The sequence below is a fragment of the Oxyura jamaicensis genome, chromosome 12, assembly GCF_011077185.1.
Source record: "Oxyura jamaicensis isolate SHBP4307 breed ruddy duck chromosome 12, BPBGC_Ojam_1.0, whole genome shotgun sequence".
Classification (NCBI taxonomy): domain Eukaryota; kingdom Metazoa; phylum Chordata; class Aves; order Anseriformes; family Anatidae; genus Oxyura; species Oxyura jamaicensis.
Window position 1 is genome coordinate 20,260,711 of NC_048904.1, and position 24,066 is coordinate 20,284,776.

At 50.7% G+C, this 24,066-nt stretch overlaps 1 protein-coding gene across 9 annotated transcripts in view; it reads left to right on the top strand.

The window, feature by feature from the left end:
• The window catches only part of ITPR1 (inositol 1,4,5-trisphosphate receptor type 1), a 168,022-nt gene extending 150,612 nt beyond the window's left edge, over positions 1–17,410 (top strand). For all 9 annotated transcript variants that reach the window (XM_035337315.1, XM_035337317.1, XM_035337316.1 and 6 more), the window contains 4 exons: positions 6–171; positions 836–996; positions 11,897–12,058; positions 16,022–17,410. In XM_035337315.1, coding sequence (XP_035193206.1) covers positions 6–171; positions 836–996; positions 11,897–12,058; positions 16,022–16,108 — 576 coding nt within the window. In that variant the 3' untranslated portion in view covers positions 16,109–17,410. The remainder of the gene's footprint in view (positions 1–5; positions 172–835; positions 997–11,896; positions 12,059–16,021) is intronic.
• The last annotated feature ends 6,656 nt before the right edge of the window (positions 17,411–24,066 follow it).

Below are 24,066 nucleotides of genomic sequence, written 5' to 3' on the forward strand. Positions count from 1 at the left end.
TGCAGGAACCTCTCTTTGCTGCTAGAGTGATATATGATCTGTTATTCTTCTTCATGGTCATCATTATTGTCCTTAACCTGATTTTTGGTGTGATCATTGACACTTTTGCTGATTTAAGGAGTGAAAAACAGAAGAAAGAAGAGATTTTAAAAACAACTTGCTTTATTTGTGGTAAGTGTAGAAACACACTTAATACAGAGTTAGGTTCCACGTGCATAGAAACTTGGCAGGAAGAAGAGATGGGGAATGTATTTTTATACTGCCTTTCCTTAAATCTTTAGTTTCTGCTCCTCCTGTTCTTCAAATAATTTTGTATTGGAATAGGAGAGAATTTATAAACAGTCTTTTTTCAAGGGTGCAGTGTTAAGTAGTGTCTGAGAAAGTTTCTCACAGTAGATTTGGAATTAAGCTGCTGAGCCTTTGAGGCCAGTGCAATTAACTGACATGGTAGCGCAGAAGTTGCATAACACGTAGGCTGACAGAAGTAACCTTTGGAAGTTTGCTGCAAAGTAAATGTTGCATTTGGTATCATTTTGCCTAAAAATAGGAGATGTGTTATGAAATTCAGCTGTTTACATAAAAGGTAGTTACCTTTTTTTAACCAAAAGTTTTCTGTTGTGTACCAAATGTGACCAGCACTGGTAATGCCTTCTCTCCTCTCTCCCTCTTCCCTCTGTTTGGTGGCTTTGTTAGGGTTTATACCTATTATGCCTATTATTAGGAATGCTTGTGGCTGTTAAGATCTGCAGCAGCCCGTAGAAATTTTGTTCTTAGAGCTCATTTTCTTAGTCCCAGTTTGTAAATACTAAGAGTTATAAATGTGTCACTCTTGTAGGTTTGGAAAGAGATAAGTTTGATAACAAGACAGTCACGTTTGAAGAGCATATTAAAGAAGAGCACAACATGTGGCATTATTTGTGCTTTATTGTATTAGTGAAAGTAAAAGATTCAACAGAATATACAGGACCAGAAAGTTACGTGGCAGAAATGATCAAGGTGAGTTTTGAGTATTCTCTATTTCTCTATTTCACTTTGTAAGCAGAGACTTGGAGTAAGATTTTTCTTACAATAATAGGCTTAATCCAATGCCTTTCCTTTTCAAAGTGTCTTCTGAAGATAAGTACTTACGATGTGCTTGGTGAGATAACGTGATAACAGATAACACGTTGATGGCACCACATTGCAACGTGCTACAAACGGATGGTGCAGGCAGGGTTGCTTGTGGGAGGCTACGTGTGCTGCAGCACAGCGATGTGCAGCTTCGTGGCTGCAGCTTCTCAGCAGCTGGAACACTCACGAGTGTGTGCCAGGGTAGGTGGCAGTGAGCAGTGACAGCTAGGTGGCCGCCATGGTTTCAGATGGATAACGAGAAGCCATTGTTTTCAAATCTCATGTACTGCTATTCAAAAGAGTATTTTCACGTTGGTGGAAGTGCCTGAAGTATAATAAACAGTTTTTAGCCTGTCCCGGTATAAATGTCTTTAAAAGACTTGTAAGATTTGCTGTCATATGATCGTATGATTTTAGCTTACTATTGTAAGAAACTAAAATTAATATCTGCTCAATTGTAATGCCTTTTAATGAGAGAATTAAAAGCCTCATCTCTGCCAAGTGGCAGATTCAGTGCTCCTGGAATTAGATCCTAAACCCCAATTACTAATCTGTGTGTCTTCTGGCTGGCTAGTGAAAGCTGTTTCTGGTTTATAACGTTTAGTTGTTGTTTATTTCCCTTCCGACAAATAAAAGCAGAATACTTGTCTTAGTTATCTCCACAGCTTTTGCTGTGGAGGTGCAACCTTCCATTAAGTGGGGGATTTATCTTGGGCTGGTCAGAATGTAAATCTCACCAAGATTTCTTAGAGGTTAGACGTGTTACTTTGGGGTCACTAAAGTGTGTGTCCTAGTTCTGGATTTCTGCCTCTGTAATGAGGGCTTAAAGAAATCTTGTGAGCAGTCACCTGACAGAGGATTAGCACAGTGAGATAACTAAGTACATCACTGCTGCCTCGATTATATGGCTCCCGTTATTTATCCCACTGCAGTAGGCATTACTTTGGAGGGAAGCATTGCACTCTTTAAAATGTTTCTGCTCATAAAATAATATTTTGTGTGTTGTGTTCAAGCTAGTTTAAAAAAAATGTTCAAACTGGCTAGAATTTTATAAACAATTATTTCAGATTAAAAGCTTAACTTAGGTAGGAACCAGAAACTCAGTCTTTGAATGTGATTGCAGTGATCACAAAAAATAAAGAACTTTCCTAGAATTCCCATTCGTAGGAGTATCGGCAGCGGGTAGTTGCCGTGTGTTGAATGGGAACATGCACAGACCACGTGTCTCATGCAGCTGAGATTTTGTACAGCTGCGTGTCCCAGGTAGGGCTTTTGAGCGTGTCTTGTTGCTTTTTGCATTTCAGGAACCAGTTTTAAATTGAGAACTGAGGGTTCTCAGGGTCTCGGTGCAAGGCTGTTGAAAGCACGGTGTAACCGTACAAGCTGTGGAATGGGAAGTAAATTTGCTTTGCACATGAGCGGTCTGCCACAGCTCAGCCCAGGCACGGCTGGAGGACCTGGGGCTGGGGCTGGCCTCACGCCGCAGTTCCCAGCAGCATTTCCCAGTGGCCGTACTCCTCAGGGCTGGTGTGGCCGTTGACTCTGAAACTCAAACAATTTCTTTCCGTTGTTCTTTAATATTAAAAATATTCGCTTGTTCTTCTCCACCCCAGAAAAGCTCCATGTAAAACCTGCTGAATGTGTTTCTTTGTCAGACCTCTTTTAAATACTTCTGTAAAAGTCCGAAGCCCTTTGTTCTGCTGCAGGTGTGGCTAGGAGTAACTTACAGCACGCTTTGGTTCATCTTTTACTCAAACCACCTGTCTTTATCCCATAAATCTGGAAGGACATGCAAAAGGAAAGCCTTAAGTGTCAGCGATTCCAGAGATTCAGATTCACCTGTTGAGGGTGAGGGTTTATTCTGTGTTTGTACAGTGTGAATGGGAACCTCTGGCTGCTTCATGTCTGCAGCTACCAGGTTCTCCTTGAACACCTAGTTAGCTCCTGGTTAGATTAAAAAGGGACTTTTCCCCACATTTTCAAACTGAAGGTGGCACTCTAACATCTTCGATACTGACATAGATGGGGCACGTCTTTTTCCATGGACTGTTACGCAGTACCATTGTTCAGCTGAAATCTATACCCATTTTTAGTAGCTGGGGGTAGGAAGCATAATGTGCTCCGAGTCATACTGTGATTACAGAATACACCTCAAATATGCTTCACCTTTGTTCCGACTCCCAGCAAATACCCTTAGAAACCTCTTGGATTTCTGCCTTTTGGCAATTTTAAAAATTAAAAAAAAAAAATACTTCTGCCATTTAGTATTTGTATCTTTTCAACGCCACAGCACGTTAAATAAAGCAGAATTTAGGGCACGAAAATGGGATTCACCATCAGCTGGTGAGTGCATCCAGTGCTGCTTGTACAGTGCTTTAGAGATATTTTAAGCACTGTGGTCTCAGAAGAATCCTGGACAATTTCACTTATGCCAAATAGTGAATATTCAGAAGCCTTAAGAGTGATCTTGAATTCTGATGTTCTCTTGTCTAAAAATAATGTGTACAGAGAGGCAGTTTTGAGGCTGTCCACTGAACTGGATATGGCAGAACTGAATCTTGCCCACGGAATTCATCTTGCAGCCTGCAGGAATCTGACCCAGGATAAAAATAAATCGTAGCCAGGAAAATTAATGATTAACTACAATCATCTAGTGAATTTTATACTTCTTCATGGATAGAAGCTAACTAAGTTAAAATGCAGTGTGCAGAACGAAGTCAACGGTTAGACTGGGAAGCCAAATTTAAGGAGCATTTTGAACACCGAAAGTATGTTCAAAAAAATACCAAAGAAACCACAGCGGTCCGACAGAATCGAACGCACCATGTGTCAGTGCTGACTTGTAACGCTACCTTCCATAATGCTTTTCTGTCCCGTGAGACCAATGTGGGCCTGTGTTTGTGCTTGTAATTCTGGGATTGTTTTCATTAAAGTTTCTGTTTGGTTGTGGAGCTCTGTTTGTGTACTGTAGCGTGGGAAGCCATGCTGCATTGCTCGTGTAGCTACAAGTCGGCCTTTCTGATTAGCAGACCTGGAATTCATCGCCAGCTCGCTCCCCCGTAAATAGGGATAATGCTCACTTTCATCAGGAAGGTGAACACGTGCCCGCTGTGCCGCGTAAAGCTTGTGAGAGAGATTAGGAATCTTAGCTGGGAATTGCTGGAGAAATGCGAGGGGGAAGATGGGGTGGCTGGTGCTGTTTGATGTAAAGCGAAGCTTGCATCCACGCCCTCGCTGCTGCAGTGAATCATCTGCTGTCCTGCAGCTCTTAGCAGCGCTTCCAAGGTTGATAAGTTTATGGTTTGCAGGAGATGGCGAGCAGAAGCTTGGTACGAAGCAGATCACCCTCAAAATGCGTTCTTGAATGGTCTCCTAATACCTATTTAATATCGCAGAAGTACCCTAGGATGCGAGGGAAACCTCTAGTGGCAATAGAGCTGGTCTTTAATTCCCAGTGTTTATAAAGCCCTTCCGATGACCTGACTTCTGTTCATCTGGTAAATCACTGCAGATGTGCACTTAAGATAGCGAGGCTGCAAGATAGATCGATGTCTTTTGAAAACTGTTTATCTGGAAAGTATGCTAATTGTGCCGCAAAGCTGGTAGTCCAGCGCATCCTGCGTTTCCCAGGAACAAAGGCGTATGGTTCGGCTGCTGTATTGCTTTGTAGTCACCAGGGAAGATCAGGTGATGTCTGAATAATACCATGTGTGTAGGAGGTGGGGGGATCCACTTATCGTGTTGGCCAGACATTGACATCCACACCCAAATGACTAATGTGAACTTGGTGCAACTCCCTACAGATTAGTTCATTTAAATGTCTTATCTACCCATCCTCTCAGTCTTGAGAATTTCTTCTGCAGTTTTCTGCGTTTGCCCCCAGTTCCTGCAGCAGCCTCACTCGTATCTACCCCTTTGGCACAGCTGTCTTCCGAGTCCTGGCAAAGCTCTGCCACGAACAGCTGTTCGTAAGCATTTATTATGTGTTTTTTTTAAAAAAATCCTCCTCTGAAGCTTGATACATGGAGAACCACAAATACAAATCAGCTTTCTGTGCGTTCACAGGCTGTCGTGCTGCAGCTGCAGCGTACTGTCACTTGCACAGACAAATATTTGCATACACGGCTCTTGCATACGCTAAAATAGGGATTTGCATATACACCTTCACATCGGTGTTTGATCAGAGTGGGTAAGAGCTGAGTGACTGTATGCACGCAGATATGCATATTAAAAGTAGACTTGTTTGGAAAAGTTCGTCCTAACTGGCTCTTGCAATTTCCACAAACTTTTAATGTAGTGTTGTGCCAAGAAGGATCCATGTCATTAACCTCTGTTACAACACTGAGGCAGAGGTGTTAGGGATTGCCCAAGCTCACATGTCCAGATCTAGAGCGCTGAGTCCTGAACTTTAAATGGGATTGTGTTGTCATCTGAAAATGAACCCTTTATAAATAGAAGTGATGGTGCAGATATCCTTAAAGGATATGGAATGAAAAGGATTTGGAATGGAAATGAAGGCTAGGATTTCCTTTTGTGCTTGAACTAATCTCTTTGTATAAAACTGGGCATTTAAATGTAGTGCTGGGCTTCCTTCTTTTTGTCTTGAGCTCCGTGCTGTACCATGGTTGGCAAGTGTTTCTTCTTACCAAGTATCCAGTGTAGCCTGTAACTGCTGCCTCCCAGTAAGCAACAGCAAGGTTTCATTAGTCTCAAGCTGTGGAACTGCGTTCTTCCAGAAGGGTAAGTTCAACTTGAAGCCTCCTTTACGGAGTTAAGCCACGATTGTCGTGCTCTGCAACATGGCAGGAGTGTGATTCACAACAGCACGGATCTCCCTGATACTGGCTTTGAAAGGTTGCTGTCCCCAGGCCCTGGGCTGAATATGGTTCAACTGGAGGTGGCTGGGACTGGATCTGAACTGAAGCCCCTGCAGCAGAAACAAGTGGCAAAAAGGGGCTTACCAGGTCCAGCACTGGTGAAAGATGTGGCTGAAATTAGTCTGAGAAACTCAGTGTTGGAACTTGGTTATATCCGTGTGTAGTTTGTGCCTGGGAATCCTTTACTTCGGGGTAAAATCAAGTAGAAAAGATGTGTCATGCGTGTGCTTTGCGGACTGAGTGCAGGCACGGAAGAGAGCAGCCCATTGGAATGGTTGTTGGGCTGCTGACGAAGAACCCAGCGCGTCAGAGCTGGGCACTCACCGCAGGCCGGGGAGCAGGAGGGCTGGGGAGGTCAGCGCTGCAGCTGGTTGTGCTTAATTTGGTGTGGTGTCTTCCAAACAAGCTGCATCTTGAGATACCTTCCTGGGTTAGCTAATATAATTGCAGGGTTAAATAATAAATAATAGCAGGGGCAGAGCAGAGCCAAGAGGTGTGCTTGGCAGGAGGCCCTTGGCTGCTGGAAACTCTGCGTCACAGGCACGGGCCGGAGTGTTGGGCTTCGTTAGCCCAGTTCCTTGTTGCACCCTGGACACAAGAGGCAAGGTGCAAACGGGCAGCGTGGGGAGAAGCGCTCGGTCAGGCCGACCTTCCCCGCGCGGTGCCGGCGTGCTGGTCCCTCCCGGGCGTGCGAGGCGGCGTGCCTACGGCCTTCACCAGAGAACACCCTGCACTGCCTTCCCGGGCCTTGGTCTTCCCCGATCAGTGACCCGGGCAGGGCCGTGCCCTGCAGGGAGCCTGCGAGAACAAAGGCGTGGTGGGTGGTACCTGGAGGGAAGGAGCCTGGCCTTGGGAGTGCTCTGATTAAATATGTAACATCCCTGCAGCGGCCGCAGTCGGGGGAGCACTTGTCCTCCTTCGCTCCTCACCTGTTTGGCATGGCACAGGGAGAGGCGTAAGCCTTGCCGTGCTCCAGCAGCACTCTCCTCTGCAACAGCGCCCAGCAAAGCTTCCTTTTGCGTTTGGGATTTCTTCCTTTCCTTCCCCTCGCCCCCAGCATCCTCCTCACATCACCCCCTGGTGCCGAGGCAGCCTCGTGCCTCCCAGCAGGCAGCCGGGTGCTGGTGCGAGACCCTGCCGGTGTCTGGGCTGCGAGCAGCAGCTCTGCAGCCCTGGGGGCACCTCGGGCTTCGCTTGGGCCCAGCGAGGCTCCATGTGCCAGAAAAAGGGTCTGGCTGGGCGACAGAAGCAGCGCAGGCTCAAAGAGGGACAGGTCCCGACGCTGCAGGGTACGCGCCCGCTCTGTCCTTGCTGCTGGAGCCCGGAGGGAGGGCGAGGGGAGCGCTGGGGGCAAAATAAACTGTTCTGTCTGCAGCCTGAGCCGCACGCGGTGAGGACATGGCCATCCCCTGAGTCATCGCCACCGCTTCCTCCAGCCCACAAGTGCCCCCAAGGCCCTGACCCCGTGCCGCGGGTGCTCCGGAGGCCACCCAGGCCCTTACCGGACACGTTGAGCAAGAGTAGGTGGGTCGCTGCAGCCGCCGGCAGCTGTTTGCTCAGGCTTTGCATGTTTAATTGTTTTGTCCTGCCCAACGGCTCGTGATGTAATACGGCCTACTTTAGTTAAAATCTAGATCCAAACAACCAGAAGGAGGTTGCAGCGAAGAGGTGGCACTGTCCGCTCGGAAGGAGCGAGGTCTCCTCCCGGAGCTCCCACCAGGGCCACCCGCCTGAGCCACGCTGACCTGGTGGCGTTTGGTGAGGTAACGCTGCGTGTGACAAACGTCCAGCTCCAGCCAGTCACGTCAGCAGAGCTGTTGCTGGGATGGATGATGGGATCGTTTCCTACACAGATGCGATCCGCTTCCACCGCTGGAAGCTGTCTGCCCTCCAGGTTCCCTGCTGCTGCCGGGCTCTGCACCAGTGCAGAAGCCACTTCTGTATTTAACCTATGGCCATGGTGAAAAAGGAGATCGATTTTTTTTTTTATATCATTAGCCAATTTAAAGACATGGGTGGGGATTGAAACTATTCTTAGTGTGGAGTGGGGGCACCGTCAAGTTCTTTGTGAGGAGGGGAGAAGTCGATTGGTGTGGAAGAGGTGACGGAAAGCCCTTGGCAGAAGAGAGAGCGAGCCTGACGTGGGGCTTTTTCCCAGAAGCACAAGAAAGAACCACGAGGAGTTGCATCTTGCCACAAACAAAACAGCGACAAATTGCACAGAGCTTTTCAGTTTCAAAGCACTTCCCAGAGCTGTTCATTAGGTGTGGGATTTTTAATGACACGTAACAAATTGAAATCTGCTGCCATCACCTCCCCTGACTAAGCAGTGGCGTTGCTGCGCCGGCTATCGGGATTTATTTTTTGACGAGCACCGAATCAGCCTTTCAGCACCCTATAAATATTAGGCAGGGCAGTAGCTGACAGAACGGAGGCCCAGAATAGGAGCGGCGACTTCCTCGGGGCCGGCGGCGAGGCTGAGCCCGGCTGCGCCGTCAGCGGCCGCCTCGTGCCCGGGGAGCGGAGCTAATGCAGCTCCTGGCACGTTCCGCGCTGAGGTCGCCTCGGGAACCTTTCTTAGAATAAACTCTTCGGCAGAAGCAGGGAAGAGCGGGCACTTCTCAGAATGAATTGCATCTGCATCATGCAACGCAGCTTCCTCTTTTTTAAATTTCCAATCGTGGACGTTTTAAGAGACTGGTCAGCATCGCCCCCATGTCTGAGATTTAATGATATTTGCTTTACAAGAGGGACTTTTCCAACTTTACCTAGAAAAGAGCTAACCCGAAACCCAGCGCTTGTGGTTAGCCAGCTTCCGTCAGTGGCTGTAGGCAGTTCGTCTGCTCAAACAGAGGAAGCTGCGACTGTGACGGGAAGAGGGAGCTGACTGCACACCAGGATCGCGGTGCCTCGGCTTGCAGGAGGACCACAGCAGACGGTGCATAACTGCGTCGGTATGCGAGGTGCCAGCAGCCGCCGAGGGCGTGCGGCAGCCCAGTGGGACAGGCAGGGGACCGGGATGGAGGCCTGGGCTTTATGGCTCGCCTGGTGCCTTAAAAAAAAAAACACAACACAACAAAACCCACCAAACCTCGGGTGAAGGATGTCAGGCTGTATCTTTAAAGGCACCCTGGTGCTCAGTTAAAGTTCAGCAGAAACTAGATCATCAAGATATAAATCTTTTATTCAACCTTGAATAGCATCTCTCTGCAGACCGAGCGCTGCTGGGAGGCGCGGGGCCGGGGAGCTGGGCTGGCTGCGCACACCGGCCCCGCGGGACCCCAGCAAGCGACCTTTGCACATTCCTGCTTGGTTCGGTTTCCACCATCTCCGCCGAAGGCATTGTTATTAATTATTAAAAGCCCCCCCAGCACCCAGGGCCGGGCGTTGGGGCAGAATCCAGCACCTCAGCAAGGTGCGCCCAGGCTCCTGGGCTTTGTTCTGCGGAGCTGGGGGCGGATGGGAGAACGGGCTGGAGGTCGCCCAGGCCAGGGGAACGGCTGGCAGGGCCTTGCAGGTGTTCCCCTCGCCCTGTCCCTGCCTGCGCAGGAGATTCCCAGGTGCCCAGGCTCGCTCTCGGGCAGGCAGACGAGGCGCAGGGCGGTGTGCCTTGTCCCAGCTGCCATTCCTGCCCTCCCACCTCAGGAGGCCGATAGGGAAGCCATCGGTCTGGTCGCCTTTTCGTCAGCCTTCTCCTTCCTCAGCTCGTGGAGTTCTCGTGGATCACTTTTATTTTAATCCTTCACCATAGCCAGGAGAACTAGAGAGGCACTTTGTTGGTTTGTTGGAGTGAAAGCCGAGATTTCCCATTCTCAAGTGACTTCAAGAGCTTTCAGAAAGCCAGTAAGCACGGAACTCCAGCAGCAGCCCCAGCCTCTGCTCGTATCACAAAGTAGAAGAGGTTTGGGGTGTTTGTGAACAGAACGTCACAGGTAGGGAAAAGGTGGTGACCCCGGGTCCTGCTCCATGAGTGGGACGTACGGATGAGGGCCTGGGAGCGCTGTGGGCAGGGAAAGCTCACTGCTTTGGGAGCAAGGGTGGGAGAATATTGCCACGGCGAGTAAGGGACGGGCAGGAGCTGGGCACAGCTGCCGGGCTCTGCTCCTGGGTCTGCCTGCAAGCTTCAGGACATGGGCCTGGCGTCCAGGCGAACCCGTGAGTATGAACTGCATTTTAGTCCAGTTTGCTCCATCCTTGAAAACGTCTAGCCTTGAGGACAGCAGAGGAGGGGAGCTGCAATTTTTTAGTCGATTCCCCTGCCCAGTTTGGGGAAGATGCGTTGTGGCAGAGGTGCTGGACTTGAGCACAAGCGGCAGGGCTGCCCGCTCGTCCCGAACCCGGGGGTACTCCAGCTGGAAGCACGCGGTGAACCACTGCCCGTTCCTGCTCTTAAATCCTAGCTGTGGGCCTGTCTTTCCCTAAAGTCCAAAATATTTTGGCACTTGTCTGGATAAAGGCATGTTTTTTGTATATATATATTTTCCTTTATTAGCAGAAACCATCTGCCCTGCCAGCAGAGATCAGGAGAAAAGCCTTTCTGGCAGTTTTGCATCGTGTGGGATCCTGTGTTGCACTGCATGGGAAAGGGCCTAATTTATGCCTTTTAATCTCTGCAGTAGTAAACTCGGAGCAGATCAGAAGCAACTAATTTAAGATGATGATTCTTGGCAAGAGATCTGAACTGCAGAAAGGCCGTGACTGTGACTCTCCGCAGAGGTGCGCAGCCCTCGTTTCAGTGCCGTGGATGCTCCTGGAAAAGACTGAGCACGCCGGGGGGGGCAGAGGGATGGGGGAGTGGGTTTGAGTTAAAGGCAGGCGATGGCAAAAATCCAAGGCGAGTTCACAGTGCCATAAAAATAAGCTGTAGTTTTCAGAAAGTGCCCAGCCTGGCCTGCGGAAGCAGGGGGAACTTGGGTCGCTGTTAATCGGTGGTGCTGAGCGGCCTTCGGTTTGGGATGCTGCTCGGCCAGTGGGCTGCCGGCAGCTCATCTGGCGTGTCTGAAACAGGAACAGCTGCTAAATGTCACCTGTGAGAGCACACATCCTCCTCTCGCCCTGTGTTACCTTCACTTCCATTTTAGAGAGCATCTCCAGTGTGGGAGGGGAACCAGACTAGATAGGAAACCAGCGCTAAGCTTTAGGTGTCGAGATGCGGTACGCGCCCCTCCGCCTCTTTTGTGGCTTTCTATTCCGTTCCTGCTTTTATTTTTAACGTCACTGGCGTGTGAGGGTATGTGTGAGCCTCTGTGTACATATTAATAAAACCAAGCATCTGTCCGCTAAACTCCTGACCATACCTTGAACCTGGAGCATCAGAGGCTTTATCTCTGAGTGAAATTGGTTATGAGCAATACGTTGCAATTTAATCTGTCCCCCTGTTTTAAATTGAAACATCTGGTCACGGTACGGATTTTTTTCCCTTTTCATTAAAAAGGTATTTCAATTCTAGAAGCGTTTAGAGGTGGAACACGGTTCCCTTCCGCAGAAAGCACAGCCAAGCTTTGCTTGACCCAAGTAGAAAAACCAACTGCATCAGCAGAAAATTTCAACAGGCATGAGTTAGAAAACTGTAAGGTGGCAGCAATTTCCTAGCGCTGGAAAGTGCTTGTGCTGACGTGAAGTGTGGCTGGTTTATTTGTCCGACGTTCACGTCTCACTGAAGTGTATCTGGGAAAGAAATGGCTGGGGGCGAGGAGCTGCTGGAAAGAAAAAGCCAGCGAGAAGTCTGAGTTTTCAGTAGGTGCACCTGAAGTGCCTCATGGCCTCTAGTGGGCGGTTCTGCAAACTCTCCAGTAAGATGGAAGCGCTGCTCGTGTCCCTGAGCAGTGCCCCGGCGTGGCACTGTGCTCCCTGCCGCCGGGTGCAGGCGTTCCCATGGCACTAATGACAAACCTGTGCCTGATCCGCAGGAGCGAAACCTCGACTGGTTCCCCCGCATGCGTGCCATGTCTCTGGTCAGCAGCGACTCGGAAGGAGAGCAGAACGAGCTGAGGAACCTGCAGGAGAAGCTGGAGTCCACCATGAAGCTGGTGACCAACCTCTCTGGCCAGCTGTCAGAGCTCAAAGACCAGGTAAGGGAGACGGGGCGGGCGTGCAGGCGCACACACGTGTGGGCAGCTCAGAGCTCCTGCACACCTCTTACACGTGGCCTTTTGCAGCTCCACGGACTCTGCGAGCCCTGTGCAGCACTCCTCTAAAGTAACTAGTGCTCAGGAAAGCAGTGAACAAAAACCAAAAAACCCAGAACCACAGCACACCTGCTTGGCAGTGCTAAGAGAAGCAGCATAGCCTAAAGTGGTCCCCTCCTGAAGGGAAAAAGTTGCATTGAAAAATCAAAGCTGGCACTAGTTGTAGTCAGCTTTCACCGGTGCAGGTCGCCTGTATGCCTACATTGTTGTTTGTATTTCTGTTGTTAATACACCTTTTAACCCAAGACTGTAGCATGGTCCTGTAAGTCAGAGGATATTGAGAAAAGCGTAGTGCTGCTGTGCAGACCTCAAAACCCACTGAGAAACTGGAGAAATTCTTGAGTGGTTAGCTTGCAGTGGTCTCCTTCGCGCTACAGCCACGCTGCTCGTGCAGATAAGAACCTGCTGCTGTTAGGCTTAAATCTACAGCACAGGCGCACCCACAGGACTATTTTGCATTGCGTGTATTGCTTCTGCTTAACGCGAGAGCCCTGGATGGAGCTCGGGCAGTTTTTCAGCGCAGCAGCTCTTGGTGCAACGAGAGCTTGAGGAGATGCGCTGCCTTTTGGTTTTGTCCAGCTCCTTCCTGCGTGTAACCGAGATCAATGGCTTTAGGTGTTTGGAAGTTGTACTTCTTGTGTAAACATTGTTCTTTCTGGGAGAGGTTCGCAAAGGATTATTTAAGATAATGTGAAGCTGAAGTAAGAGCTGATCAGAGACAACATCTGTGAATTAGCTGCACCGTAGTTTGTAACTCCTTGTACCTACGTTTCACTGACAGCTGGCACAGGGTAGAACCCTCCAAAAACAAGAGCTCTGGGTGGAGAAAGGTTTCAGCTGGGTTGCTGTGATCGCTGTCATATTGCTCTACAGAGAAGTACTGGAGGATATACTTACCGTACAGCACGTACAAATTTTAAGGAGAGGAGACCCCCTGTATCCCCAAAGGGACGCGGTGACCGCTTCTCCCTGCCCTGTCTGTCCCCTTGTGTTGGCTTCACACTCACCAAAAATTTCCCTCTGACGAGGCAGTGCAGTGGCTAGCTGCTTGGCTTCAGGGGTTAATAACCGAAGGGAGATGGTTCGGTTAGCTGGGTGGATGGAGGGAGAGAGCTGGGTGACGGGGGTCGTGGAACTGCGCACGACAGTATCCCAGGGCAGTCAGCGGGGGCAGAAATGGCCAAGGGATTTGGTTCGATATCTTAGTTATAGAGTCGATCTACCCACTGTACAACAGCTGGCACGGCTCTCTTCAGTACTAACCTGGTGCCTGCTTCCTGCGCAGACAAGTCGTCCTCGTGGGGACAGCCTGGGAGGACGGCACCGACGGAGCCCCGGCGCTCTGACTTCCGATCACGCTCTGCTTTTCGGATGAGTGGGGCCTTCCCCAGCGCCCCGCGGAGCTCAGGGAGGGATTAGTGTCGGGCTGAGAGCAGGAAATCTTGCCGCTCCTGGCTGTAATTAGTTTTCAGACGCCGTGCCACGGACCCCCATGCTCCAGTTGGTTTTGAGGGCAGAGGATGGAGGCAGTTGCTCTTTTGTCTGGGCTCTAATACTTGCCGGGTAGTGTTTTTGCTCTTTTGCCTGGAAACAATTATCTTGAAACATGTGTCTTCTGTCTTCCTGTTGAAGGGTCTGACTCAAAGTGGTCTGCAGTCAACGGGAGTCTTTCCATCGACTGAAGCCAGCTTTGGATCTGAACGCATTTATTTCTAAAGCTTTGCAGCTCTTGGCTGCCCAAGCACTAAAAAAAACCTTCTTGCTCTTTGTGAAAATAAGAATGAAGGATTTAGCTTTTAAAGAGCTATTTGACTGTACAAGCAAAAGAGGAAACCAGCTTCATTAATGTTGTGATAGCTTTTAGGAATTCCCCCGAGTACCGTTAGTGAGAGAACCCTGCTTTGGTTGCAGGATGCTCCAGTTAGGTGACAAAACTGGTGCGGCCCTCCTCCCAGTTAGGAACTGTCCCCAGGAAAATGAACTAGCTCAGGGAACTTCTATTTCTATTTATTTTCTTGCAACCAAATAACGGGCAAACCTCTCATTCATGCGCTGTTCAAGCCCGTTAGGTTTCTGCAGACAGCGTTTAAAGCTGGCATGCAGCGTGCCTGCTCTGAAACGGGAGTACCGCGCCGACGGCGGTACCACCTCGATGGTGTTAGTTCTGTGCAAACGGCTCACAGCACAACTGTCGGCAGCAGCAGGGCTTAGCTGCAGTCATCCAGAAGTCCTTTCCAATGCCCTCTTCCTAGCTTGGTAAGCGAGGCACCAGGAGATGTTGACGTCTTTGGAGCCGGCCCCGGGCACCAGCCGGGCCTTGTCCCCGTCCCGCACCCTGCCCGTGCAGGTGCCGGGCATGCTGCAGGGCAGGCGAGCGCCGCAGGCTGTGTGGCACGCCGTGCGTGTGCGGCCGCTGTCCTGCCATGCAGCTGGCACATGCGGTGCTTGCGTTGCTGGAGTCGATTCCAACTCACAGGTAACCTTTGGAACTAGGCAGAGCGCGCCTACGTAATCACACGCGGTTATCTGGGAGTCCAGCTGGACTGGGCTGAACTGCACGCCCCGTGGTTTGGTTTTGTTGTTTCATCCTTTCGGCGCTGCTCACAGTCCCCCCGGCAGCTCCCCTGCCAGGCGTGCGCAGCTCCTGCTGTTTTCCAGCCCCGGGCACAGGTCGCTGTGGCTGCCGAGCTTTCACAGCAGGCTCGCCCTCCAGATGGAGGGGGTAGGGATGGAAACTGCCCCATGGTGCCGCTCCATGCCTCCTGGACAAGAGCTGTGCATTTTGCAGGGTGAATAACGTTCCGCACTGGCATTGCGTTCGCGTTCCCTTTCCCAAAAGGCAGGGCTGGCTCCTTCTAAGCGCACCGCTGTCAGAGCGCGCCATCTCTTTGGGTTCCTTACAGAGCTGCCTCGTGCAGGCCCCTTGCGTTGCTCGCTCCCCATCCTTTCCTGTTCGTACTTCACGTGTCCTCTGAATCACTCTGAGTGAAATCACGGCTCTGGTTTGCTCAGGGTAACTAATTAATGTAAACAGGCACCTTTCAAGCGAAGGCCTCATTGCCTCCTTGCGCTGCCAACCTGTGGGTGATGTTGGAGAAGTCCCAGCCGGCCCGGCAGGAGAGCAGCGTGCCTGCAGACCCCTCTCTTGCACTCGCCTACTCCTGCGAAGCCTCAGGAGCGTTTTGTGACTTCCAGAAGTACGTGGCAGAGAACGCGAGGTGTGACCCAGCCTTGTGAGAGTGCGGTCATTTTTCTTAAAAAGTAACAGAAAATAACAGTTCTGCCTCCCCTTTGGTCAGGTGCTGAGCGAGGCACCACGCTGTAATCGAGTTTAATTATGGTTTCAGGATGAATGTTGGATTTCGGTCCTTTCCCCAGTGAATAAGTGAGCGTCATTACACGCACCCTGCCCACTCAGGTGCCGGGCCTAACGGTGTGCGCGGTGCCTGTGGTACACCGAGGAGCTTCCAGAGGCCGCCCGGAGCTGCCTGTTGTGACCAAGTCCTTTTCCCACAAGGGGCTCACACCTGAGCACTCGCTGCCTCTGAAACGCAGGGTCTGGGACACTGCAGGTGCGTGAAACGCAGGGTTTGGGACACGTGTGACGCTGCGAGCTGCGAGGCGGTGACAGCAGCGGGTCTCACATCTCCCCGTGAGCTCCCGGGCGGGTTCGGAGTCGCCTGTTTCACCGCTGGCCCTCGGCTGGCATCACGGGCAGGAGGGCGTTACTTGCAGAAAGTGGATCTCAGCCCGAACCCCGACCACAAAGCGCGGTGCTGGGGCGCTCTGCGTGCTGACGCACAGGAAGCGTCTAGGCCTAATGAGCAAACTTTTTTAATTTTCCAGATGACCGAACAGAGGAAGCAGAAACAGCGCATCGGTCTCCTAGGACACCCTCCTCCCATGAATGTGAACCCACAGCAACCAGCGTAAGTCAGAAGGGTCACTTCTCCCTCTCGCAACGACGTGAATAATGCTAAACGAGTTCAGATCCAACCACTGAGGCTGCTTCTGTGTATGTTTAGTTCATTTTGTACATACCCTGTTTTTATACTGTATGTATATGACTGCTACTATATAAAGTTTGGGGCGTACGTGTTGTAATTAGAACTGTTGGCACACGGAGGAGGGTAAACCCGTGCCAAAACTATCAAAATTGCCTTTTTATTGGAAGGACTACAGAGAGCACCTGAATTGCACTTGAAAAGAATATTTGACTATGTGACATGTATTTTGTATTTAAAAAAATAGAATAGCTAGTATTTATGTTTTTATACAATTGTGCAATATGAATTATGCAATCACGATATATTTGTAACTCCTGAGTGTCCTAAAGGGAGTGCACATCTTTGAATCTGGTGTTAGTACAATGTAATAAATGGTATAAAATTACAGGTGTAAATGAGGCTGCTGCAGAATTGTGTTACTGGTGATTTTTCATACCCTTGGACATTTTTGTACCATGTGTGTAAATACCTTGCAATGCCGTATCTGTTGCCTCTTCCTCCCAGAGACAACGCTGGGAACCCACGAGCTGTTAAATTGATACCAAGTAAACCAAAACCTTACTTTGAAGCTTCCAGAGGAGGAAGACAGGAGGTATTTTTTTCAAGTGATTTCTTCAAAGTACTGAGGCTAGAAGAGCTCAGACACCAATTTTTTTTTAAATGCTAAGATTTCTTAAAGGGAACTTTTTATGCAAAATGAAGTTGAGGATGAGTATGCACTACTGGTGAGTCGGTGCAGTCTCTTACAGGCATTTTGTGCCATGACACCTGAGACCTATAACGAGGCTGTCCAGGCTTTGCATCCCTCAGTGTAGGATCCTTTCCTTTCGTCTTTTCGTTAGAGACCTCTGTGCCTGCTAACGCTTCAGCAAGCAGGCATTGCACCACCTGAAACGTGAACTATCCCGTTAGGACTGTAGCTGAGCACTGACATGTAATACTTGTGAGAGCCACTTGTGAGGTTGTTTTGTCCCACCCCTTTCTTTCCCTCTCCCCCTCCATCTGCTCACTTTCTTTGGTTTCTGATTCTAGAAAGTATGAGAGGAACTTCTTTTTTTTCTTCAATCTGTTGCATAGTTTTATACATGGACCTCATTTTACAAAAGCTAACTTCTCTGCAATACTGTCAACAAAAAAAGAAAAAAAAGGAAAAAAAAAAGCTACAAACAGAGCTATGAAAATTTGTAAATGCATAAATATAGGTATTTAAATAAATGATGCAAAATACTACGTGCTCACAGGCTGCTGGTGGTTTGTCCCCCCAAGGGGGGTGGTTCTGCTTGCTCTCACGCTTGCCTGGGTGCCCTGGAAGCTGCTCCGAAGGGGCCTTGCTGGCAAGGATCATGTTCATCCTTGCCCAGCTCTGGGGGCAGAGGTGGGTCTGGAAATCGCAGAGCCAAGTCATCCCTCCTCCGGCAGAGGGGCACTGCCGCCCGAGCAGCCTCATGGGAACGCTCTCCAGTTTCTGACACTTCAGACTTCGACTGCTGATATTTTGGGCATGGCATCCTCTGGCTGCAGGAAAAAAAAAGGCTCCAGTTCCACGGTGTGTGCAGGAGCGCTGCTGACTGCTTGATGAAGATGTAGCAGGATCCACCTGGTACCATTAATCATCTTTAATCTGGTAACGAACACAACTGTCTGAAAAGGGCGCGCCTCCCTGCCACAGGTCATCGCAAAGCGCCAACCCAGCGCGTCCCACAAAGGAGGGGAATCCTGACCTGCAGCCTCTGAGCTAGAGATCTGCTGGTGATTCTGTGACTGCTTCATCACACATCATTTCCATACCTATCCCCGTAAACGTTGCCCTCTCCTCGGCAGCCGCTGGCCGCCAGCAAGGTGCATGCACAGGGAACGTGACAGATGCAACTGCTATCAGGGGTTGTGCAATAAAGGGAGGAGGATTTCATTTTCTCTGAACAGTAGAGACATGCATCTGACTCACTTCTTCCCTTCGTGCCATCCGGGGATAAACACACACACACAGCTCTGTCAGGCTTCCTGGTGTTTCCCACAATTCAGGTGAGAGGGAGGAGGCTCTGCACTCACAGGGGGCAGGCAGGAGAGCCTCCAGCAGGCGTGTGCCCCGTGTGGGGCATGGCCGTGCCGCCTTGCTTCATCTTTACCTTAAAAAGGCAAAAATAGCAGGCGCTTCAGCGAGAAGTGCAGACCTCGGTCTGTGCAGTGATCCGTGCGAAAACCAGCTGTGTAAAACCTGCTGTTTTCACGTGTGGTTGTCATTTCCCAGGAGATGCGGTGAGATGCAAAAAGCTTTTTCCCCCGAGCTCCAGCTGCAGCCGGGTGCCCAAAGCGAAGCGAAGCCCCCCTGGCAGGCAGCAGCGGGCAGGGGCAGGGGGCTGCAGCTGGTCCCGCATCCCGGCCTGGCGGCGGTTCTGGTCGGCAGAGGGGGCCTGCCTTCTTCCTGCCCTCCACCAAGTGTAGCACTCACTCCTGGAAATTCATTATTGTGACAGAACGTTGCCTGTTCCCATCACCTTGTACTTTTCTCTTCTTGCTCTGTTTGGCTTCCAGGGCTTTTTGACTTTTCTCTCCAGCCTGGATCACCTGGGACGTGCGACCGCTGTGGCTGTGGCTGTGGCAGCAGAGCGGGGGAGCGGACGAAGCCCCTGGGTGCGGCACTTACAACCCTGCAGATTCTGGGGTCCTTGCTTGTGTAGGGCTTTGGTTCTGGGCTGAGGGCCGGCACCTCAGGGCAGCTGGAAACGGAGCTCCAGCAGAGCTGCCTCGGGGAGCAATTGGACTGCCAGCTTGTAGGGGGTCTTGTCCCCAAAAGCTGATTGTCTATTGAAACTACAAAAACGTTTATTCCCAATTCATGGCCTTTAAAGTGAAAAAAATCCTCAAAACCCAAGACTAGACTCTAGTGACAGCCACAGGTTCTTTACGTTGGCCTTTGCTGCCAGGACCTCAGAGGCCGAGTCCCTTGAGGCGCCATGGGATGCGGTACGAGGTTCCCGCTGTCCACCTCTGCAGATCTTGTAGTAGTTTTTCTCAGAAACGTCAGAAATGAGCTGTCATCTGCACGGGGAAACCTCCGCAAACGGTGAGATGGGTGCGCACCGCTCGTCTGGTGGAACCTCTCTGAATACCAGCACGTTGCTTCAAGGAACAGAACCGGCGCTGCCGACCGCAGCCAGAGGTGTGTGCGCAGGAGCCGCCTTCTCTTGATCAAACCCCGGTTCCACGGTGTCCAGGAGGAACGGCTCCTCCCTGCCCCGGCGCTTTCCCCTCAGCCCACAGCCGTGCGTGTCAGCGGTCTGCCGGAGGAGAGGAAGGGGAACCGGGCACTCCGGGGCTGGCTGCACAGAACGGCTGCGGAGGAGGGCGGCGGGGGCCGCCTGGGAGCGCGGGTGCTCCTGTGGTGAGGGTGGCTCCTGGCCCGACACGTGGGCCCCGCTCCGCTCCAGCTGCTGCCCCCAGGACCCCTCCTGGAGGGCCTTCAGTTGGGTCACACCTTCAGGAGAGTGGTGTGGACGTGCCAGAGGGGGCGGGAGGAAAGCAGGGGGGATTTCGAGATGCGGGACGAGGTGCCTTGTGAGGAGCTGGAGTTGCGTGGTCTCGGAAACAGGGAGCGGGAGAGGAAGCGAGATTTCCTGACTGTTATCCGAGAGGATGCAACGTCTGTGGAGGATGTGAGGGGTAGGAACTGCCCGGCTGAGAGCCCAGGGGGTTTGGGTCCCTCACAGTGGAGGATTGTGACTGCAAACACTTCCCTGGCCTCCAGTAAAACTAACGATGCCGTGACACTTCAGGTGGCAGTTTAAGGATTAGGTTAAAACTTGGGCGTTTCCACCTGTCTTGCAGGCGTCTGTGATTGCTTAGCTTGGAATTTGATTTTTTTAAGCAGGACTGCTGTACGTGAAAGTTTGGGAATGCAATTATTTCGTCTTAAACAAGAACTTTCATTCTGAGGTGAAAATGAAAGTGACCTTCCAAAGAGGAAGGAACAAAAAGAATCTACCAATTTTTCTAATAATGGAAAGTCCTCGAGGGGCAGGATCTCCGTGTATTTTTCAATTTGCATGAATGGCTGAATCTGTGGATGAGAATTTTCGTTGCTAATGAAGCGGGCGACATGCTAATCAAGGCGATGCAAATAACTGCTCAGAAAGCACAGCCCTAGCACCCTGGCCCCGAGACTGCTACAATGGCAAATCCTCGCCTCGCCCTCAATTTTGCAGCAAATTGGCGCAGGGCAGGACAAAGGAGCCTGGATTACAGTCTCGGTGCTCGCGGCGGGGACTCGCGATGGGGCGCGTGTGATGGATACCTCGTTACATAATGGAGTCTTGATTGATACTTTGTCGGGAGAGTCATAATATAGCTCCATATAACAATTCAACTTGTCTCCCAGAATGGGAAATGCTCCTACACACATGCTTAATAGGTTTTTTTAAATTGCCTATTGTATTTCTGAACAAGAGAAACTTATTTGGAGTACTTTCCCTTTTACGTTTTCAACATAAGCATCTGAAGACGTTGCCGTGTGTGTTCTTTGTGCCCCTGCAGGCCCCTTTGGCAGGCAGCTCTGGGCCTCCCAACATCGTTACGGGGTGCTTGCTAAGTGTGGCCATGCACGAGGGTCCAAAATCAGACCGCACCGAGCAGCTGCTGCGGGACAGGGCACGACACAGCCGTAAGCCCACCAGCAGCTCACCGGGAGGGCTCCGTGTTTCCATCAGGGACCGCCTGGCTCGGAGCCGATGTGGCCGTGCTCTCCTGGGCTCTGATGGGCGTTCGGTCTTGAAAGGCAAATTTCCTGCCTCTCACCGGTGTGGAGTGCGACCTTTACGCTTAACGCAGTGAACGGCGTGACCCGTGTTCAACTCTGAACTTGGTCAGTGGGAGATGGTGGTATTTGGAGTCAAGTCGGTATCAACACTCTGCCAGTGTGAGGCTGGCGCTTCAGCCGATGGATCCATGATACCTTCAAGGGACGTGCAGTATTTGTGTGTCCGTTTTTTTATTTACTACCTTTCCAACCTTCTTTCAGACTAAACGTGTTAATTTGATGAATGTCAAAACCACCCACAAGTAAACTGAGTTGTCCCATCCAGTAGGCTAATGTCAATTTGTTTTTAGTAACTAGCAAGGATGCTGGAAAACCCCTATAAAGATTTCATTTTTAACAAAAAGTACCAAAAACTCCACCAGTTTTGCATCACAAAGTAGTGGTTAAAGTAAAGATTTGAGTAAAGCAGCATGTCTGTGGTTTTTGTGGGTGGATGCATCTCGGAATGACTATCAATCTGTCAAAGGGGAGATCTGCATGTCATCTCTGCATATGACAAGCAAAATCTGCAGTGACAAACATCTTTCCAGTACTCGGCTACACTGTGAGCTTCATAACCCCGCTGCCAGCCAGCAGAGTCGGGTCTTGTCAGCACAGGAACCCACTTTTTTTTTTTTTTTTTGACAGAGTTTAGAACTAACTGAGATAACCGAGGAAGGAAAGACAAATATGGAGCAGTGCTCTGAAGATGCCATCAAACACCACAACCAGCGTGCTTAGTCATATAGAAATTCAACTATGATAGGCACACAGGAGGAGCCATGCCGAGCAGCCGTATTAGACCAGCTAGCCTACTTCTGGCATGCTCTCACGAGTTTCTGGGATGCTTCTCTACAGCAGTTACATCTGTGAGTGGGACACCTGGAAATGAAACTGTATAAGGCTGGAACGGAAAATTTAAAAAATAAAATAAAATCAACTGTACCAAATCAAGGTAACTCTGGGGACGTCTGAATAGAGGTGCAATTGGAACTGCAACTAGAAAAGTCTGCAGAAAGAAAACAGAGAACACCGATCGATTTAGACCTCAGGTGCCGTAGGAGGATGCACAAAGCCTGCTGCGCTTTTGTTGCATGTTGCGAGCGCGCGGTGGTAGCGCCTGGAGCGCGGTGCCCCGGCTGTGACACCGCTCAAAGCCGCTGCTGCAGCTCGGCTCCGCGCAGCTGGAGCCGCTCCTTCCCGCGCTCGCTTCTCCGTGGGAAAGATCGAAGTGGTTTGTCCCAGTGCAACACAGCAAAAATTTCTGAAATTTCAAAAATAATCACAAGATGGGAAAACCATCCTGTGCCTAGCTGAAGTCACAATCCCAGGATGCATTCATTGTCTGTGTGAAAACAGGCTGACAGCTGGATAAATTGCCGTAGGCCAGGTGCTTCCCCAGGAGCACACGGAGCAGGAACAGCCAGACTTATTTCAAGTCAGCCTTTTCATCCACAAGAGCTATCATCCTTCAGATTCATCTCTCAGCTTTCTCTCGCCCATTATTCCTCCTCTGCTGTCTGTTCTCACCCTGGCACGCCATCCTTTTCTTCCTTTTTTTTTTCCTTTCTCTCTGTTGTCTCATTTCGGGATGACTTTGCAGCTCTCGCTTGCACAGAGCACTTCCTTTGCCTGGAAATGGTACTCAGTCCTAAGGGAAAGGCTCGAATCGAAGCCTGTTTACTGGTGCTTTTTTCAGATGATAATTTTGTTTTCACTTTCCATCCCTAGCACTGAGTAAATACACAGAGCGCTGAATCTGAAGGCAGCAGAGTGGAATTTCGTATCCGTTCCATGTGTTTCATTACGACTCTTAAAATAGTGAAGATGGCATGTTATGATTTCCATTTCACTTGTGTCCGTAATACTGTTTTTACACAACAGAGATGGAAACACAATCTGTTACGTCTGTAAGAAAGTTTTACTTATGAATGATAGGAGCAATGTAGTATGCAATTAAATTGTAGTAGGAAAATTGTATCCCCTCGGTGCTAGTGTACCTGATAGTCGTTAAAAATTGCAGTTGGCCTCTATTTACACGCCATGGGAGTCTTCACAGCAATTTAATCCCAGGATGATTCATTATTCACGAAGCAGCAGAACCATTACAACCCACTAGCACAGCTACCTGCGGGATCCCGACCACAGACTGTCTCCCAGTGGTTCCCATCTCCAGCCCCACAACTGGTGGATAATCTGCCCCTTGTTTTCACCAGGAACCTTGCCCCGTGGCCACAGCTGTAGTGTGGACCTTGGCAACACGTCCCAGTGACAAACTGCCTGAACCGTACTGCTTGTCTCCAGTTCGAATTTTCGCAGCCACTGCATCTCGTTCAAGTACGGAAGGTCGTCCCTAGGGCTCAGGAGACTTCTGCACAGAGTGATCTGGATTGTGTTCTCTTAGATCTGACAAGAGGCTTGGGTTATCTAAACCCAAAATGCAGAGCCTCAAAGCTCCAGACTCGCCCTGAAGACACCCCAGAGCCTTCAGCTGCTCTGTGCCTCGCACAGCGAGGACGAGAGCGAACAAAACCCTCCCGTGGGCACGGCCAGACAGGGGCGAATTGTCCGCAGGGAACCGCTGCGGGTGGGCCCGTCCTGAGCCTGCTCCCGACAGCGGGCGTCTGTGGCTGCCAACAGGAGCCTGCTCTTCTTTTTCCTGGAACTAGGAAGTGGGAGGAATGCCAGGAAACGGCATCCAAAGCCTGCTCCATGTAAATGCTGGGAAGAGAGTTGGAAATGCAGGTTCCTCGCAGCGCCTTTGATGTCGGTGCCGCCAGGCCGCTCCCGGCTTCCCTCATGGCCTGCTGCTGACGCTCTGCAGGGCTCCAGCGGCGTGAGGGCACCCGGGCAGGGTGGCGGCCTGGCAGGCCACACGGGGCAGGACAGCCGGCCGGCTCCCCGGCTGCTGCCACCCACAAATGGCCACCAGGCCTTCGTGCCCCGGGCCCTCCTCCTTGCTGCGCGCCGCCGGCCCTCTCTGAAGCGTGACCGGCAGGTGTGGGGCGGCTGCGAAAGGGCTCAGCGGGCCCCGGCAGGGGCTGGTGAGATCCCAGGGGTGCGGGCACGCACCGAGGGCAAGCCGTGTGGGA